The 17,853-nt window shown below is 46.1% G+C and overlaps 1 protein-coding gene across 8 annotated transcripts; it reads left to right on the forward strand.

Moving 5' to 3' along the window:
- The first annotated feature begins 112 nt into the window (after positions 1–112).
- Positions 113–16,432, forward strand: ZKSCAN5 (zinc finger with KRAB and SCAN domains 5). Of its 8 annotated transcripts, none has more exons than XM_006041306.4 (7): positions 113–262; positions 1,408–1,928; positions 7,023–7,161; positions 9,543–9,625; positions 9,853–9,988; positions 12,691–13,299; positions 14,104–16,432. In XM_006041306.4, the coding sequence occupies exons 2-7, from the start codon at positions 1,515–1,517 to the stop codon at positions 15,219–15,221; spliced, it is 2,499 nt and encodes an 832-aa protein (XP_006041368.1). In that variant the 5' UTR covers positions 113–262; positions 1,408–1,514; the 3' UTR covers positions 15,222–16,432. The 8 variants fall into 8 exon arrangements, with proteins under 8 accessions (XP_006041368.1, XP_006041371.1, XP_006041369.1 ...); XM_006041309.4 differs by having other exon boundaries at positions 138–159; positions 1,411–1,928; XM_006041307.4 differs by having other exon boundaries at positions 141–159.
- The last annotated feature ends 1,421 nt before the right edge of the window (positions 16,433–17,853 follow it).

A 17,853-nucleotide genomic window follows, 5' to 3' on the forward strand; every position in this document is an offset into this window, starting at 1 on the left:
CGCACCGTGAGACTGAGGCTGAGAAGAGAGCCGCTGCCCTATTGGCTAGAGGGCGTGGCCCGCGCGGTGCTTCCTGGGAATTGTAGTCCCCGGAGCCGCGGGGGCTCGGATCTGACGTTGGGTGTTTCCGCCGGCTGAGCTGACCGCTGCAGTAAGGAGGTGGGTGTGTCTGGAGACGGGGTGAGGGGAGTGGCGAGTGGATTCGGGTGTAGAAACCGAAGGGTCCATTAAAGAGAAGTGAAGGTTGCCGTCTCGCACAAAGGTACGGACCTATTTCGAACCGCGGGGAAGAGCGCCGGGGGTGAGGGAGCGCAAGTTCCACGGCCAGACACTAGCAACTGTGGCCAAGCAAGGGCTTTGGACACCTAAGTCCCCGCCTCTGCCCCTACTCCAAGGAAAGGGGCGGACTCGGACTGCTTAAACGGCTGTGGCGTTGAGTAGGGGCAGAGAGGGGCTGTGTTTCCCACCCGGCTCTAGCGTTGAAGTATCTGCGTCTGGGTGGGCGGGGAACGGCCGGGTTGCTGGAGGTTGGACTGGGACCCATCTCCCAGCCGATTGGCCCACAGCCCTTCCGGGGGCGGGTCTTAGGGCGGAGCCTGGGGCGGGCACTTTCCTCCTGTGGCGAGGCAAGGACCTCCGGGATTCCTAGAGAGGACTCGGAAGTGCTTCGTGGGGTGCGGGGGTGGGATTTCTGGCTCTACTCCGCTGGTCAGGAACGCTTGGACATGCTTACTTCCGGCGAGGAAGTGTTGCGAAGTGTCGGCTTCGGCTTTTCTCCCCGTCTGTAAGAAGAAACCCGTCTTTCCCCACCCTTGGCTGCGGGCGCTTGGTCTTCCAGGAGAGCTCCCAGGGACGGGGGCCTTGAGCAAAAGGAATGGCCTTTGTGTCCAGTTGAGGGTCCTGTCCCTAACCTTGACCAGGCTGGTTTCCGTGGCTCGGGGTCAGGGGCGATGTTGCGCAATCTAGGTGCAAAATCTGTACCTAAAACCCTGGTTCTCTTCGGGACCCATGAAATCTCCCGTTGGTCAATCAAGCTCTTATGGCTTGAGGGACAAGACCAACTTTGACCACTGTAACGTTTTTGACCTGTGTTCCGACTTAAGTTTGGCTTGTGGTAGAGAGAAGGAGCGGCTGCGTCTGGACTAGTTAGTAAGTCGTCCTACTATTTATATGAAATATAATGTTCTTCACCACTAAAATTGTATTTGATGAAGCCATAGGTCAGATTTTTATTGCTCTCCTGTACACTTTTTAAATATTAGAAATATTCTGTGTTGATCATTTTGTGGGTGGAGTGATGGCGGTTTTGTAGTACATGTTGTAGTCAGTTACTCTGCTGTATGGTCATCTTTAGGATAGATGACCTCTTTGTCATCTCTTTGGTAATAACGATTTCCAATATATCAGTAGGTTGCATAGAAATGAAAGTGTCCTTCAGAAGATCTCAGAGAGCAGAGAAACGGATTCGATTACTGTAACCCAGTTTACCTGGAGCGAGATCCCGCTGAGTTGGAATGATAATGACAGGATCTGGGGAAGTTATAGACCTAGACCCTCCCTCGGAGATTTCACCAGAGCAAGAAGACCTTCTGATAGTGAAGGTGGAAGAAGAAGATTGCACCTGGATGCAGGAGTACAGTCCGCCGGTGTTCGAGACTTTTTACCAGCGCTTCAAGCACTTCCAGTACCACGAGGCGTCAGGCCCCCGGGAGGCCCTCAGCCAGCTCCGGGTGCTCTGTTGTGAGTGGCTGCGGCCGGAGCTACACACCAAGGAGCAGATCCTGGAGCTACTGGTGCTCGAGCAGTTCCTGACCATCCTGCCTGAAGAGTTCCAGACCTGGGTGAGAGAGCATCACCCGGAAAGCGGAGAGGAGGCTGTGGCCGTGGTAGAAAATATACAAAGAGAACTAGAGGAACGTCAGCAACAGGTGAGTGAAAGAGGAGGCCTTAGACCAATGAGGAAGGAGAGGAAGAGAGTTCAGGAGCAGCTGAGCAGGGGTGAGGTCTTGAGCGCCCTGGTGCTTCATTCATATTCTTTTGTTCTCCTGGGATTAGGTCCACTGTGGAGATTTCCTGCCACTCCAGCAAAGAGAAGCAGTATCCATGTGTTAATCTGGAGAAGAGAGTCTGCGATTTTGTTTGTTTTAAATTACCCTGTTTGTTTTTTGAGTGACATGATACAAAATTCAAAAAGTGCATAAGGTTGTAATGAAAAGTAAGTGCCCCTCCCACCCCTAATTCCCCAGCTGCCTGAATTCTCACCAGAGGCAACCATTGTCCCATGATATTTGTCTGTCCTTACAGAGGTACACTGTATTCTGTATATTGTTAGCGTCTATGTGTATGATGTTTTAAAAAAAAACACAAATTTTTTTACATCACCTTGTACTCTGCCTCTTGCTTTTTTTTCTTTTTAAAATGTATTTCCTGCTCCTTAAAAACTTTTTTGTTTGACTGTGTTGGGTCTTCACCGGAGCACACGGGATCTTTTAGTTGTGCATGGACTCTAGTTGTGTGGTGTGGGCTCCAGATAGTGTGGGCTTAAGTAGTTGTGCCCGGTCTTAGTTGCTCCTTGGCATGTGGGATCTTAGTTCCCGGACAAGGGATTGAACCCATGTCCCTTGCATTGCATGACAGGTTCTTTAACCACTGGACTACCAGGGAAGTCCCAGCTTTTTTTCTTATAGTGTATCTTGGCTTGTTCTATGTCAGTGCATAGAGTGCTGCCTCACTCTTTGAAACTGCATTGTGTTCCATTGTATGGACGTACAATAATTTAAGGCTATTTAAGTTGTTCCTTTAGATTGTCTCTGAATCTTTAACAAACTTTGCTGCCACGAATATCCTTTCCATCCATCATTAGTTGTAGAATCAAAACTGAGAAGTCAGTTGTTGGCTCAGAGGCCGTACGCATTTGTAGTTTGGATAGTTGTTGACAGATTGCCCTCTGGAGAGGTTATACCAATTTATATCCCCAGCAGCCATGTATCAGAGAAGTTTTTTGCTCAAAGCCTGGTATCACAGTGTTATCCAACTTTGAGATTGTCGCCAATCTGAAAGACGCAGTATTCCATTTGCAAGTGTAACATGCATTTTTTTCTTACTATGAGTGAGCTTGATCGCTGTACATATTTTAAAAGGCTGTGCATATACCCTTTTTTGTGAACTCTGTTTATATTCACCTATTAGAAAAAGCAAGCACTGGATCTGCCATCTGAGTTGCAAGAGTTATTTCCTCCTTTTGTTGTTTGTCATTACTTATGGAGATTTTTTTGCTTTGCTGGTTTTTCTTTTTCCTTTTTATGCAGTTTAAATCTTTTAATTTATGATTTCTGGATTTTGTACCATAGTTAGAAAGGCTGTCTCTGCTACAGTATTATAAGAAACCTTTCTCATTGTTTCTTCTCCATTGTATGTTATTGTTTTTGTTTGACCCTTTGACATGATCGATCTTTCTGGAATTCATTTTTCAGTGGTGTGTTTGCGGTGTTTATAGCTCGGTTTTTTTTTCCAGATGTCTATCAAGTTGTCCCAGCAAGCAGTCCCCTTTTTTCCTTGTCTGATTGAAATGTCATCTTTATTAAATACCAAATTTTTCCATGTATTTGGGTCCATTTCTGTTCTTTTTATTTTATTTTATTGTCTTACTGTCTGTTCACATATCAGTATTTTAATTATTTGAGCTCTGCAAAGTGTTTTGGTATTCAATAGGTCTGCTCTTCTCCCTTCCAAATTTTTTTCCCCAATGTTTTCTTTTTTCCATGTGAACTTTAGAATACTTACCTTCTACCACCCCAAAAATCCTGTTGATATTTTTGTTGGGATGGCCTGAAATCAGATGTTCATTTAAGGGAGGATCTGTATCTTTACATTGTTCTTCTTCTCTTCCTTTGTCATTTCTTACCCTTTCTTACTCATTTATCACCTGACTTTCTACTTCCCTCCTGTTGGTAGGCGCACATTCTCTGAAACTTTAATTTTTCTTTTTTGATAGCAAAGAAACAAAAATTATGGGATCCTAGGTCTATGAGTTTGAAGCTAGAGAAGCTGCCTCATTCTTCATAGCCATTGTCCTTCATTGTACGGGACCAGCCTCATTCTTCTTCTCTTCTGGGTCAGGGTGTTCCAGAACCTTCAGGTGTCAGTGTTCCAGAGCATCCTCAGGTTCTTCAGATCGTGGGCTGGCTCACCCCACGAGGCAAGGGGGCAGCAAAGGGGGCTACAGTAGACCCTCTGCCAGACCCTGCAGCTGAGCTGAATGTTTGTCTTGCAGACAGGAGTGTTTGAATCTTTTTATTGCTTCTGTTAGGACAAGAAGTAAAGATTCTTGGTGCCATTTGGTTATTCCTTTGGTGCCTGAAATGGTAAAGAGTCTGCCTGCAGTGCAGGAAACCTGGGTTCAGTCCCTGGGTTGGGAAGATCCCCTGGAGAAGGGAATGGCTACCCACTCCAGTATTCTTGCCTGGAGAATGCCATGGACAGAGGATCCTGGTAGGCTACAGTCCATGGGGTCTTTAAGAGTCAGACAAGACTGAGTAAGTAACACTAACTCAAGACTGAGTTAGTAACACTAACACTAACTGACTTGCGGACAAACTTTACCCTACTCTTTTATAGTAATAAATATTCAAAAGCCTAGTTTAAAGCAAAAAGCATTTTTATTTATTTTTAAAATACTTATTTGGCTGTGCTGGGTCTTAGCTGTGGCATGTGATATCTTTAATTGTGGCATGTGGGGTCTAGTTCCCTGACCTGGGCTCAAACCCGGGCCCTGCATGCTGGGAGTGCAGAATCGTAGCCTCTGGACCACCAGCGAAGTCCCCCAAGAGCGTTTTTAAATGGAGGATTTACAGCAGGTATTACACATCGACCTCTGTCATTGCAACATGCACCCCATCTGTGAAAGGAACACTCAGATCATTTCTGGGTGGGAATCAGGGATTTGAGGCCCAGAGGTGTGGGTTTTCCTAAGAGCCTGCTCAGCTCACTGTGTTTGCCTTTGTCCCTTCCTGCCCTTTGTATCCCTGATATTGCTCCTCATCTTTATCTCCAGGTAGTTCTTGTCTCTGGCAAGCCTTTTCCCAGGCTGTATCCTCTGTCCCTCCTCCTGGGTTTCTCTGTCCGCTTCTCAGGGGACCTCTGGGGCTACTTCGCTTCTCTGGTCCCCAGGTACCGTTTGACCTACTTGGCATTTTCTTCACTTGCCTGAGCAGGTCCGAAAGGAGACACACACTTCCATGCAGAGTCATATTTGCCACAACTGTGTGGCAGCCGTCTCTTTTTTTTTTTCCCCTTTCTTTTTTTTTTTAAACTCTGCTTGTCCTCTCTGTCTTGGAGCAGCCTTTTTTTTTTCTGGCTTTGCAGCATGTAGGATTTTAGTTCCCTGACCAGGGGGCGAACCCTCACCCCTGCATCGGAAGTGCAGAATCTTAACCACTGGACCCCCAGGGAAGTCCCTAGCCACTCTTAATGTAATTCCTGTGCTGTGTTTTGTCAGGACCAGGAGGGTTAAAATTGAAAGTGCTTTTGAAACATAAGGGAAGGTGAGAGGCGGGGAGAGCAATTCTATCTCAAAACAGGATCTGATTACCTGCTTCGATGCCATTGAGCTAGTACTTTCCAGAAGAGACAGATTGTAGAGATACACACCAGTCATGCACTAGCCCCAGTCTTGGCATTTGTCTGTCCCACTTGAACCTGGTCTTCTGGGTCTCTGAGTGTGATTGTTGAGTCCTGTGTTGATCTTTCCAAGCTCATTTCTCTTTTTTTTTCCCACTTGACTAAACTTGGCCAACTCTGGCTTTGGGCCTGACAGTCTTTGAGTATGTCACTCTATCTGCCTGGGTCACTCCTCACTTTTCTCCTGGCTGACTTCTTTCATCCTCCAAGTGTTGCCTTCAGTGACACCTCCTCAGAAAAGCCTTCGTTGGCTGCCCAGTCTAACATAGGTCTCATCTGTTCTGCCTCACGGCATCACATTCTTCTCCTTTCTGACATGTAACACAGCTTATAATTTTGTATTTATTTGTGTGTCAGTGTATTTAATGGAAGTTGTCTTCAACTAGACATAGGCCATGTTTATTCAGCCACTGTGTAATTAGTCCCGGATGGTTGTAGACACACAGGTAATACTTGGGCAAGGAATGAATGAAAGAATAATGTGAACTTGCTGGGCTCTTTCTTCAGTTCAGTTAACTTTAGTCGCTTAGTTGTGTCCGACTCTTTGCGACCCCCTGGACTGCAGCACTCCAGCCCTCCCTGTCTATCACCAACTCTGAGTTTACTCAGACTCACGTCCATTGAGTCAGTGATGACATCCAACCATCTCATCCTCTGTCGTCCCCTTCTCCTCCTGCCTTCAGTCTTTCCTAGCATCAGGGTCTTTTCAAATGAATCAGTTCTTCACATCAGGTGGCCAAAGTATTGGAGTTTCAGCTTCAACATTAGCCCTTCCAATGAATATTCAGGACTGATCTCCTTGAGAATGGACTGGTTGGATCTCCTTGCAGTCCAAGGGACTCTCAAGAGTCTGCTCCAACATCACAGTTCAAAAGCATCGATTCTTAGGCATTCAGCTTTCTTTATATGTATGGATATAGTCATATCCATACATGACTACTAGAAAAATAGCCTTCACTAGACAGACCTTTGTTGGCAAAGTAATGTCTCTGCTTTTGAATATGCTGTCTAAGTTGGTCATAACTTTTCTTCCAAGGAGTAAGTGTCTTTTAATTTCATGGCTGCAGTCACCATCTGCAGTGATTTTGGAGCCCCCCAAAATAAAGTCTGTCACTCTTTCCACTGTTTCCCCATCTATTTCTCATGAAGTGATGGGACCAGATGCCCTGATCTTAGTTTTCTGAATGTTGAGCTTTAAGCCAACTTTTTCACTGACCTCTTTCACTTTCATCAAGAGGCTCTTTAGTTCTTCGCTTTCTGCCATAAGGGTGGTGTCATCTGTATATCTGACTCTTTCTTAGCCCTTCCTATAACGTGCTGATTAATGTGGTTGTGATTGGCAGATTGTGGCGTGTCCTGAAGGGCTTCCTCCGAAGAGTGTGCCACCTGGAGCCGGGCCCGAGTCCTTCAGTCACCAGCTTCTGCCTGTGGATCCCCAGGCCGAACATGAGCCACAGGAGTGTCATCTTCTGGAGGAAGACGGTTAGAATCTGGGCTTCCGTGGGATGGGTGTGGGCATCCTGGCTGTGTGGGTAAGCTGTTTTGTAGCGAGAGACCTAGGTCTGGGCAGCCTCTCCGCAGTTAGCATCATCTGGAGGTTGGGAAGGGTGGGGGCGGGGAATCGAGTCCTTGGTCAGCTTGGAGGCCGGCTAGGAGCTGTACTAATATCCAGGGCCATGTGAAACCTATATTGCGGCTGAAGACAAGTCTAAGTACAGGTACTGTTAAAAGATCTAGAAGTCTTTTATGAAAGTATCATTGTGGTTTTGCAATGGTTTTCCAACTCTCCCTCATTCATTTTGTTGTCCTAAGGCTCATGTTGACAAAGCCCTCCAGTCCTAACTGCACTTCTGGCTGTTGGGCCATTCATGTGAAACCTGATTTTAAGCTGTGTTTCACAAGGACCTTTAGAGCATCTGACCTCTCTTTCTCTCCTTCAATCCCTCTCACCCTCACCTCATTGTTACTAACCTCTATGAGACACGTCAAGGAGGAAAAGTGCATACCTAGTATCTCATTTATGAGGATATATGTCCACAAGTCTGTCATCTCTAATCAGAATCTCTTGATATGGGATATAGTTTCTTTCTTTTTTTATTTGGCCTAGCCCTGCTGCCTATGGGATCCTTGTACTCCAACCAGGGATTGAACCCATGTCCCCTGCATTGGAAACACAGAGTTTTAACCACTGGACCATCAAGGAAGTCCCTGGATATATTTTAGAATTTAGAATTTTTAAGATTTAGTAAGATGATCTGATTTATGTACCATCCGGATTGGAGGTGGGACCCCATATTGGTTGTGTTGTTTAGTTGCTAAGTCATGTCCAACTCTTTTGTGTTGCTTCTCTTTTCTGCCCTATTGGCCAGACCCAGCCAGTTTGCTTATTCCAACAGAAAATACTGGATTGGGTGGTTGGTTTGACGCTCTGGGGCAGGCTGCACCCTCATGCCTTTGATAGCACTGAGGGCTAGTTTTCTGTCCCTGGGACTCATTTGAGCTTGAGAGGGCCAAGGTCATTTTCTTAAAAGCTAGAAACAGTGGGTTTCACAGGAACTTCAAAAAATATGAGTGGACTTATTTAGGATGTAGTTATTCTAATTATTCCAGTTATATTGGAAAGTAGTCTATATTCATAATTACTGCTTCAGTATAGACTATGTTTATCCCTTTCTTTCACGTCTCATTTTGACTCTAGCCACACTGCTGGGTTCAGATCCATCTCTATTTCTGGCTTTCATCTCTAACCATTGTCTCCTCTTTTTTGGGTCTTTGCTCATCTTCCTAGTCCTTGGACACAAGCAGGCTCCATATGCATATATTAATACATCTCTAGGACCTGGGACACCACAGGAAGGTCTGAGTCAACAGGTGAAAGGTTGATAGCATGTGGATCTGTCCAGGTCAGGGTGCACGAGGCAGGTCCGGATGCACCATGAATCTCAGACAAAGGAGCAGCAGAGGTGACCGCAGAGGGTCAGATGGTCACCAGGATCTAGAGACCAGACCCTCCAGGCATTGCACGTGTGGGTCACTGTACTGGGAAGGCACCTCTATCCCACCTCGGTCCATCCCACCCCTCCTTCCAGAGTCACTTCCTGCTGAAAGGCTTTCCTGCTGCTCCCACCTCCTGCTGTCCACTCTGCAGATGCCCCCGCTCTGTTCCTTCTGGAACTTGGGTGAACCTTGAGGATAATGCTCTCTGCCCTGTGCTGGCAGTAAGGCTTCCAGTCAGCCCTGCCCATCAGACAGTGAGGTTTCGGAAGGCAAGATTTACTTTATCTGCCTGTTCTCATAACACACAGAGTAGACTTACTTGTAGACCAACTAGGACGCAAACTAGTCGGCTGTCTATAAACCAACCACAGTCATGTTTTGAAGGGAGTGTGGACTAAGGCCTTGCTGATGATCCACGTGTGGTCCCAAGAGCGGCAGTGCCAGCATCACCTTCTGGCTAGTTAGAAATGCACAATATGGGGAACACCCCGTTACCCTTGAGGCAGAATCTGCCCTGTGCCAAGACCCCCAGGTGATGTGTTTGCACCTTAGAGCTCGAGAAGCCCTGGGCTCTTGGCGGTGCTTCAGCTTCATGGAAGATGTGGGCCTGTGGAGATTCTTTGAGGTGACGAGGTCTGACCTTGGCAGGGCAGAGAGCATCCTTTCTAGGGGAATAGTCCCATCCCCAGTCAGCAGCGGGACTATCTACACTCTATCCAGAGTGTAGAACGTCGTGACGGCCAAGCAGAAGAATGTGGCCTCAGTGCCACAGGGTACCATGGTGGTTTCTTGAGAAAAAGCAGAACATGATGGAAGTCGGAACCGGGCAGAGATTCTCACAGACTCCTCTTTTTCTCCCCTCTCAGCGCTTCCTGCCCTCCAAGTTTCCTCCCTTCCCCTGAAGGACAGCCAGGAGCTGACAGCCTCTCTCCTCTCCACTGGGTCCCAGGTAAGCCGGCGTCCCTGTGCCCATGTCAAGGGACCACGTCGGTTCTTGGGCATGTAGCTGCCTTAAGCCTGACTGTATCAGGGTTCTATCTCTTTAACCAGAGACGGGGCTCGTCTGGGTTTGTGGTCACTGTCTTTTCCTGTTCTGCTCCCCCCACCCTCCGTGAAGCACAGTCCCTCCCCTCCGAGCCTAGGGAATAGGGATTTAGTGGCGATCTCGTGTTTCAGAAGTTGGTGAAAATTGAAGATGTGGCTGACGTGGCTGTGTCCTTCATCCTGGAAGAATGGGGACATTTGGACCAGTCTCAGAAGTCCCTGTATAGGAATGACCGGAAGGAGAATTATGGGAGTATGACTTCCATGGGTAAGAATGATTTCATTTGTGTGGTGTAGGACATCTTCATTTTGTTATCCATAAAGAGTATTTCTAGCATGTCCAATAAAAGCATGCCTGTTATATTTATTTATTTAAATTTTATTTTATATCGGATATAGTTGGTTAACAGTGTCGTGTTAGTTTCGGGTGTACAGCACAGTGGTTGTTATACACGTACGTATGTAATTGCTATGACTTTGGTTATTTTGTTTTTCTGTGAGAGTAAATCAGCTTTCTCCATTTCTCTCTCTCTTTTTTTTCTTATTCAGCTTATTCTGATTATTTCCATCATAGTAAGAGTATGATTGGAGTAGGAAATGGCAACCCACTCCAGTATTCTTGTCTGGAAGATTCCATGGACAGAGGAGCCTGGCGGGCTACAGTCCATGGGGTTGTAAAGAATTGGACATGACGGAGCATGCCAGGAGAACAATGGAGAACTGATAGTGCTTTGGGGATAGTATTTGCAATTGGGCAAATATTATGTTTAGCTTAAAACTACAAAATTGGATCTTAATAGATTTGTAGTAGTGATCATTCTCTGTTCCTTGACAAATTGAGTCCTTGTTAACTGAGTAATTCTCATTTGAGGAGCATCTCAGACTTTGCTGAATAACCGTTTGGTGAAGTAGTTATTAGAATTTTTCAGTAGCATTCTTTTTCTTCCCCCTCATGTATGGTTGGCTAGTTCACTCCATTGGGCTTCCCTGATGGCTCAGACGGTACAGAATCTGCCTGCAGTGCCAGAGACCTGGGTTCGATCCCTGGGTCGGGAAGATGCCCTGGAGGAGGGTGTGGCAACCCACTCCAGTAGTCTTGCCTGGAGAATCCCCATGGACAGAGGAGCCTGGTGGGCTACAGTCCACAGGGTCGCAAAGAGTTGGACATGACTGAGCAACTAAGCACAGCACAGCACATGCATGGATGGCTAATTCACTCCATTGCTATTCTCAGATCACTCGTACCTGTGTTACATTCGCCTTGGCATCTGCATTTCACATGTCTTATCCCTTCTTGAATTTTGTGCCCCAGATGAGATTTTCAACCTATTTCTAAGTTAATGATCTTGGAAACTAATATTTGGCTGTGCTGCCTGGAGCAATTATAGAAAACCTCAGCACTATGGTAAATATTTTGAAGCTTATGGCTTGTAGCCTCTTTTGAATGAATTTTTTTGGAAGAGTGACTGTCAGGCACGCTGGTGGACTTTAGATGGAATCCATCCACTATAAGCCCAAATTTCTTTTGAAAAGCATTATCCCAGTTTACATTGTCTGAGGGTTTAGTGCACTCACAGGCTTTTATTTAAAAAGGAACATTTCCTACTGCTCTTTCAGATTTTCTATTTCCTTTATTACTATTGATACATATTTGTATTTTCTTTGAGTTATTTGCACATGCCCTCTGCTTACTTGTCTATTGCGATCTTAGTGGTAGTCTCAAGGAATTGGTTATGTAGTATAAATATATTCGATGCAAATTTCTTTCGTTCCCTACTTTTAAAATTAATTTCTTGGTCTAATTTAAGTCAGTATTGTTTTATCTTTTTCAATCACTTTATAGGTATTTAATGGGTTTCAGAGTTGCAGAACTTGGCACACTTCTTCTGCATATTATTTTCCAAGCTGTTTTGAATTCCTTTTTTTTTTTTTTAGTTAGTTAATTCATTCATTGTTTGGCTGTGCTGGGTCTTCATTGCCACGTAGGCTTTTCTCTAGTTGCTGCTCTCCAGTTGTGGTGTGTGGGCTTCTCACTGCAGTAGCTTCTCTCATTGCAGAGCACGGGCTCGAGGGCACAGGCTCAATAGCCTGTGGGATGTGGGATCTTCCTGGACCAGGATCAAACATTTTGATGTAGCTGTTGAGAAGAATGAGTAGGAAACTAGCCAACCTTAGAAACACAGGATGCCAGACAGGGTGCCAGGAAGGTTTTATATAATGTTTAAAAACAATTTTTCTCTTTACAAAAAATCTTTTTAGAAAGTTCTCAATGGGCTATGATCTATCTCTCTAGCCTTTAAAGAAACATTCCTATTTTTGTTAACCACTGAAAGTTTATCTTTACAGACTCTATTAAATTCCCATGTTTTGAGTGAAATACGTGTTGCTGATCCAGTTACACAGGGAATGGACTGCAGCCTTTTAAGTGTCTCTTTCATCAACGACCACCTAACGGTGACCTAGCTCTCAACAATCGTAGGGCCTCTCCGGGTGTAGAAAGAATGCTTTTTTCCCTTGAGACTGATTCACACCAAACTGAGATTCTTTGGGGACTGAAAAAGCTAGAGAGATCCTTTTTCTTCTCCAGGCTGTGAATGAATAGGAAGGGGAAGGTGAGGACTGGGTTAGCAACATCACCCAGCATCAGATTTTACTGAGAATAGTTAGCACAGGTGTTCACAAACAGCTACTGGATGGAAGTCCTGTACCAAGAGGAAGTCATTGTCCTTAAATGAAATGACTGCTCTTCCAATCTCATCCCATTGATCCATTCCTGCTGGCCCTGTCTTCCCTTTCCTACCTCAGTTTCCAACTTCACTGATCCTCATCCCATGTCTGTATTGTGAAGTCATTTTGCAGATGGCTTTACAAAGTTGTGCCTTGCTTGCACTTGTTGGTTTCATGTAGTTTTCCTCTATTCCTGAATGCAGGGAGTAAGCTAACGTTTCCATTTTCCCTCTGTCATCTCAGATTATGAGTCCAGAAACGACAACGTGGAACTCACAGTAAAGCAGATTTCTGATGAAGCTGAGTCATCCTGGATGACTTCAGGAGGCCCTGAAAGAATTATTCCCCTGAGTCAAGAGTTTGGAGAAGTTAGTGACCTTCACAGCATGGTAGAAAGGTGGCAGGTCCACCCGCCAGTGGGGAGATCAAGGCAGACCCCTCCCCAGAAGAGAGAGCTCAGGGCCATCACCGACGTGACCCGGAAGCCACCCACCAGCGGCGAGAGGGGGCACAGGTGTAATGACTGCGGGAAGTTCTTCCTGCAGGCCTCCAACTTCATCCAGCACCGGCGAATCCACACGGGCGAGAAGCCCTTCAAGTGTGGCGAGTGTGGGAAGAGCTACAACCAGCGCGTGCACCTCACCCAGCACCAGCGTGTCCACACCGGCGAGAAGCCCTACACGTGCCAGGTGTGCGGCAAGGCCTTCCGCGTCAGCTCCCACCTGGTCCAGCATCACAGCGTGCACAGCGGTGAGCGGCCCTACGGCTGCCCTGAGTGCGGGAAGAGCTTCGGGCGCCACTCGCACCTGATCGAGCACCTCAAGCGCCACTTCAGAGAGAAATCCCAAAGATGTAGGTGTGAGCAGTTGGTCTTCGGAGCATAAACAATGCAGGAAATGCTTTATCAGCTTAGAACCATCGGACAGACGGTGTGGGGGTGGTGGCAGCTGTACTAGGCAGGGACGGAGAGTACCTCTGTTTTATTATCACTTGTACTGTATGGTTTGCTTTTTTAAAATATTTATTTGGCTGCTCTGGGTCTTAGTTGTGCATTTGAACTCTCAGTCTCAGCATGTGGGGTTTAGTTCCATGACCAGGGACTGAATCTGGCCCCCTGCATTGGGAGTGCAGAGTCTTCGCCACTGGACCACCAGGGAACTCCCGACATTTCTTCTGGCTCATTTCTCTTTTTTCCTGGCTCCTAATTGGATATTCTTCCAACTCCATGTCCCCCTCATAGGCCTTTGCTTCCCATTCTTCAGGTCTTCATCAGTTCTCACCATCTAGTTGTGTATCTTTGTTCTGTCTCATTCTCTTTCCATGACTCATATTGGGGTGAGGATCCCTTCCACATTTCCTACCGCCTCTCCCATGTCAGAATTCCTTTCTCTCCTCTCTGTGTAATAACGTGTTTGGCTTTTCCCTATAACTGTCTGTCCTCAGTCTTTCTCATCACCCTTCCAAGTAAGCTCTCTATTCTTTATCTTGTTCACTGAACAGACACCAAAACACACACATGCTCCCCTCCTCCTATTACATTACTTCTCCATTACTTCTATTACATCATAGTTTCATTTGATTATCCTTTTTCCTGATAGTTTCCTTTTCTTCCATAAAAGGACTGATAACATTTTAATTTCCTCTTGACTTTTGCAGGTGGCAATAGAAGAAGTAAGAATACAAAACTGAATGTTAAGAAGAAAATTTCAGAGTTTTCAGAAGCGGACATGGAACCCACAGGTAGACTCCAAAGAAATGTGTCTCCAGTTCAAGATTTTGGAGAAGGCCACGAGCACCAGGGCAAGTTGGAGAGAAAGCAGGGAATGCCCATGAAAGAGATACTAGGACAGCCCTCTTCAAAGAGGATGAATTTCAGCGAAGTCACCTATGCCCACAAAAAGCCCTCCACTGGAGAGAGACCCCATAAATGTAACGAATGCGGGAAGAGCTTTATTCAGAGCGCACATCTTATCCAGCATCAGCGAATACACACCGGGGAGAAACCATTTAGGTGCGACGAGTGTGGGAAAAGCTACAATCAACGTGTGCACCTGACTCAGCATCAGCGGGTCCACACTGGGGAGAAGCCCTACACCTGCCCCTTGTGTGGGAAAGCCTTTAGAGTGAGGTCCCACCTGGTTCAACATCAGAGTGTGCACAGCGGGGAGAGGCCCTTTAAGTGTAACGAGTGTGGGAAAGGCTTCGGGAGACGTTCACACCTTGCTGGGCATCTGAGGCTCCACTCGAGAGAGAAGTCCCACCAGTGTCATGAATGCGGAGAAGTCTTTTTTCAGTACGTTAGCCTCATTGAACATCAGGTGCTCCACATGGGCCAGAAAAGTGAACAGAATGGTGTTTGCGAGGAAGCATACAGCTGGAACTTAACGGTGATCGAAGATAAGAAGATTGAGTTGCAAGAGCAGCCTTACAAGTGTGACGTGTGTGGCAAAGCCTTTCATTATAGTTCAGACCTCATTCAGCATTACAGAACTCATACTGCAGAGAAAACCTATAAATGTGATCTGTGTGGAGAAAGCATTGGCCAGTGTCCCCACATCAAACAACATCCTAAAAGCTATTCCAGCCTGAAAGCCCATCAGTGTAATGAATGTGGCAGAGGCTTTGCTCTGCAGTCACATCTCAATCAACATCAGAGGATCCACACTGGTGAGAAACCCTTTCAGTGTAAAGAATGCGGCATGAGTTTCAGTTGGAGTTGTAGCCTCTTTAAACATCTGAGAAGTCACGAGAGGACAGATCCCATAAAGACCTGAAGTGTCTAGAGGTTCCTATCATAGAACAGCTCTTACACAATTTTAGAGACGCCTTTCTGAAGAGTAACCCTATTCCTATAACTAATGTAGTCACAACCTCAAGCATCTTCTTCAGCGTAGCCATCAAACCTACCAGATACGTTGAGATCCTTCAGTTAGAACTTAGGACACTGGAGCATCCACAGCAAGTACAGATCTGCTTTCCCATTGGGAAATGCTTTCATTTACATCTTCATGTGCAAGAGTCTAGATGAAAGAGAACGATACAGTGGGTGGGGGGAAGCCTTCAGAAGGCACTCATTCTTCACGTGAATCTAAGAACATTGACACTGGGAGAAGCCTCATGAACTCAGTAGAAATAAGCTTCATTTGTAGTTTCTGCATTGACAGCTAATCTATTCAGGGAAGAGCACAGTGAAAGAGAGAAATTTCAGCATGATCTTGGTGTTGGTATCTCAGCAACAAACCTTAGTGGTAATGCCAGCCACCGGAATGCTCCAGGTGTCATTCCCATCTTGAGTATTTTAAAACCTTTGAAAATAAATTGATTTTTAAAGTATTAATATCTGGGCAAAAACGAGGTTCAGAGGCTAGATGGTATGTGTTCTTACTGCCTTATTCAGTCAACAAATTCTCCATGAAACACACTCTACCTTTTTGTTTTGTCTTTGATTCTCCTGGCACCACGGTTAGCTAGTAGAAGAGAAGTTATGTTTGTAAATTCAGGAGAAACTGTTGGTCTGTCACGTCTTAGGGAGAGGGGAGTGGGACCTTTGTGTAATAGAGCTGACAGGCTAGGCTGTGGACTGGTTTTTATTCTGTTACCAAACAAATGAGGGTGGCTTTATCCACAGAAGGAGTTGGACCAAATCGAATTGAGAATTGAGTTGTGGTCCAAGCAGTATGTGTGCCAACTCCCAGTTGCCCTGAGATGGATCTCCCCCATAAGATAGTGGATAAAGAATGAGTTTCAACTTGGGTTGCCACTGGATTTGAAAGTAAACATTCATAGAAGCAGGGAGGTCCTGGTCTGGTACGCCCTGCCTTTCGGAAAGGTCTCAGAAGGAGTGGTGGGGGAAAGATGATGACATGGAAGAGGGTTAACCGGAATCTGTTTGCTAGAGAGATGGTGAGAGGCTTTGGGGCACCGCTGAAGTCCTGCTTCTGCTGATGGCCTGAATTACAATAAACACCTAATGAATACCTGTTCATTGTGTGTGTGTGCACTGGTGCCCAGGCCAGGTCCCCTTTACCAGGCTGCCATACCTGTCTCCCAGCTTCTCTTGAGTGTTGGCCGCCAGGTGCTCACAGCTTGCCCAGTTCTCTGGAGGCTCATGTGAAGAGAGCTGCCCCACCTAGGAGTCAGCTGCCCGCCCCTCCCAGCCAATGACTGGCTGATACAGGGTTCAGTTCAGTTGAGTTCAGTCGCTCAGTCGTGTCCGACTCTTTGCGACCCCCATGAATCACAGCACGCCAGGCCTCCCTGTCCATCACCAACTCCCGGAGTTCACCCAGACTCACGTCCATCGAGTCTGTGATGCCATCCAACAATCTCATCCTCTGTCGTCCCCTTCTCCTCCTGCCCCCAATCCCTCCCAGCATCACAGTCTTTTCCAATGAGTCAACTCTTTGCATGAGGTGGCCAAAGTACTGGAGTTTCAGCTTTAGCATCATTCCTTCCAAAGAAATCCCAGGGCTGATCTCCTTCAGAATGGACTGGTTGGATCTCCTTGCTGTCCAAGGGACTCTCAAGAGTCTTCTCCAACACCACAGTTTAAAAGCATCAATTCTTCGGTGCTCAGCCTTCTTCACAGTCCAACTCTCACATCCATACATGACCACAGGAAAAACCATAGCCTTGACTAGATGGACCTTTGTTGGCAAAGTAATATCTCTGCTTTTGAATATGCTGTCTAGGTTGGTCATAACTTTCCTTCCAAGGAGTAAGTGTCTTTTAATTTCTTGGCTGCAGTCATCTGCAGTGATTTTGGAGCCCAGAAAAATAAAGTCTGACACTGTTTCCACTGTTTACCCATCTACTTCCCATGAAGTGATGGGACCGGATGCTATGATCTTTGTTTTCTGAATGTTGAGCTTTAAGCCAACTTTTTCACTCTCCACTTTCACTTTCATCAAGAGGCTTTTTAGTTCCTCTTCACTTTCTGCCATAAGGGTGGTGTCATCTGCATATCTGAGGTGATTGATATTTCTCTGGCGATCTTGATTCCAGCTTATGTTTCTTCCAGTCCAGCGTTTCTCATGATGTACTCTGCATAGAAGTTAAATAAGCAGGGTGACAATATACAGCCTTGACGTACTCCTTTTCCTATTTGGAACCAGTCTGTTGTTCCATGTCCGGTTCTAACTGTTGCTTCCTGACCTGCATACAGATTTCTCAAGAGGCAGGTCAGGTGGTCTGGTATTCCCATCTCTTTCAGAATTTTCCACAGTTTATTGTGATCTACACAGTCAAAGGCTTTGGCATAGTCAATAAAGCAGAAATAGATGTTTTTCTGGAACTCTCTTGCTTTTTCCATGATCCAGCAGATGTTGGCAATTTGATCTCTGGTTCCTCTGCCAGCTTGAAAATCAGGAAGCTCACTTTCCACATATTGCTGAAGCCTGGCTTGGA

The sequence above is a fragment of the Bubalus bubalis genome, chromosome 24, assembly GCF_019923935.1.
Source record: "Bubalus bubalis isolate 160015118507 breed Murrah chromosome 24, NDDB_SH_1, whole genome shotgun sequence".
In the NCBI taxonomy this organism is placed as follows: domain Eukaryota; kingdom Metazoa; phylum Chordata; class Mammalia; order Artiodactyla; family Bovidae; genus Bubalus; species Bubalus bubalis.

Excerpts from the sequence above, each read along its gene's own strand:
- ZKSCAN5 (XM_006041306.4), top strand. The coding sequence starts at position 1,515 with ATGATAATGACAGGATCTGGGGAAGTTATAGACCTAGACCCTCCCTCG. Across the intron at positions 7,162-9,542 it reads TCATCTTCTGGAGGAAGACG|CGCTTCCTGCCCTCCAAGTT; the intron begins GTTAGAATCTGG and ends CTCCCCTCTCAG. Across the intron at positions 13,300-14,103 it reads CAGAGAGAAATCCCAAAGAT|GTGGCAATAGAAGAAGTAAG; the intron begins GTAGGTGTGAGC and ends TGACTTTTGCAG.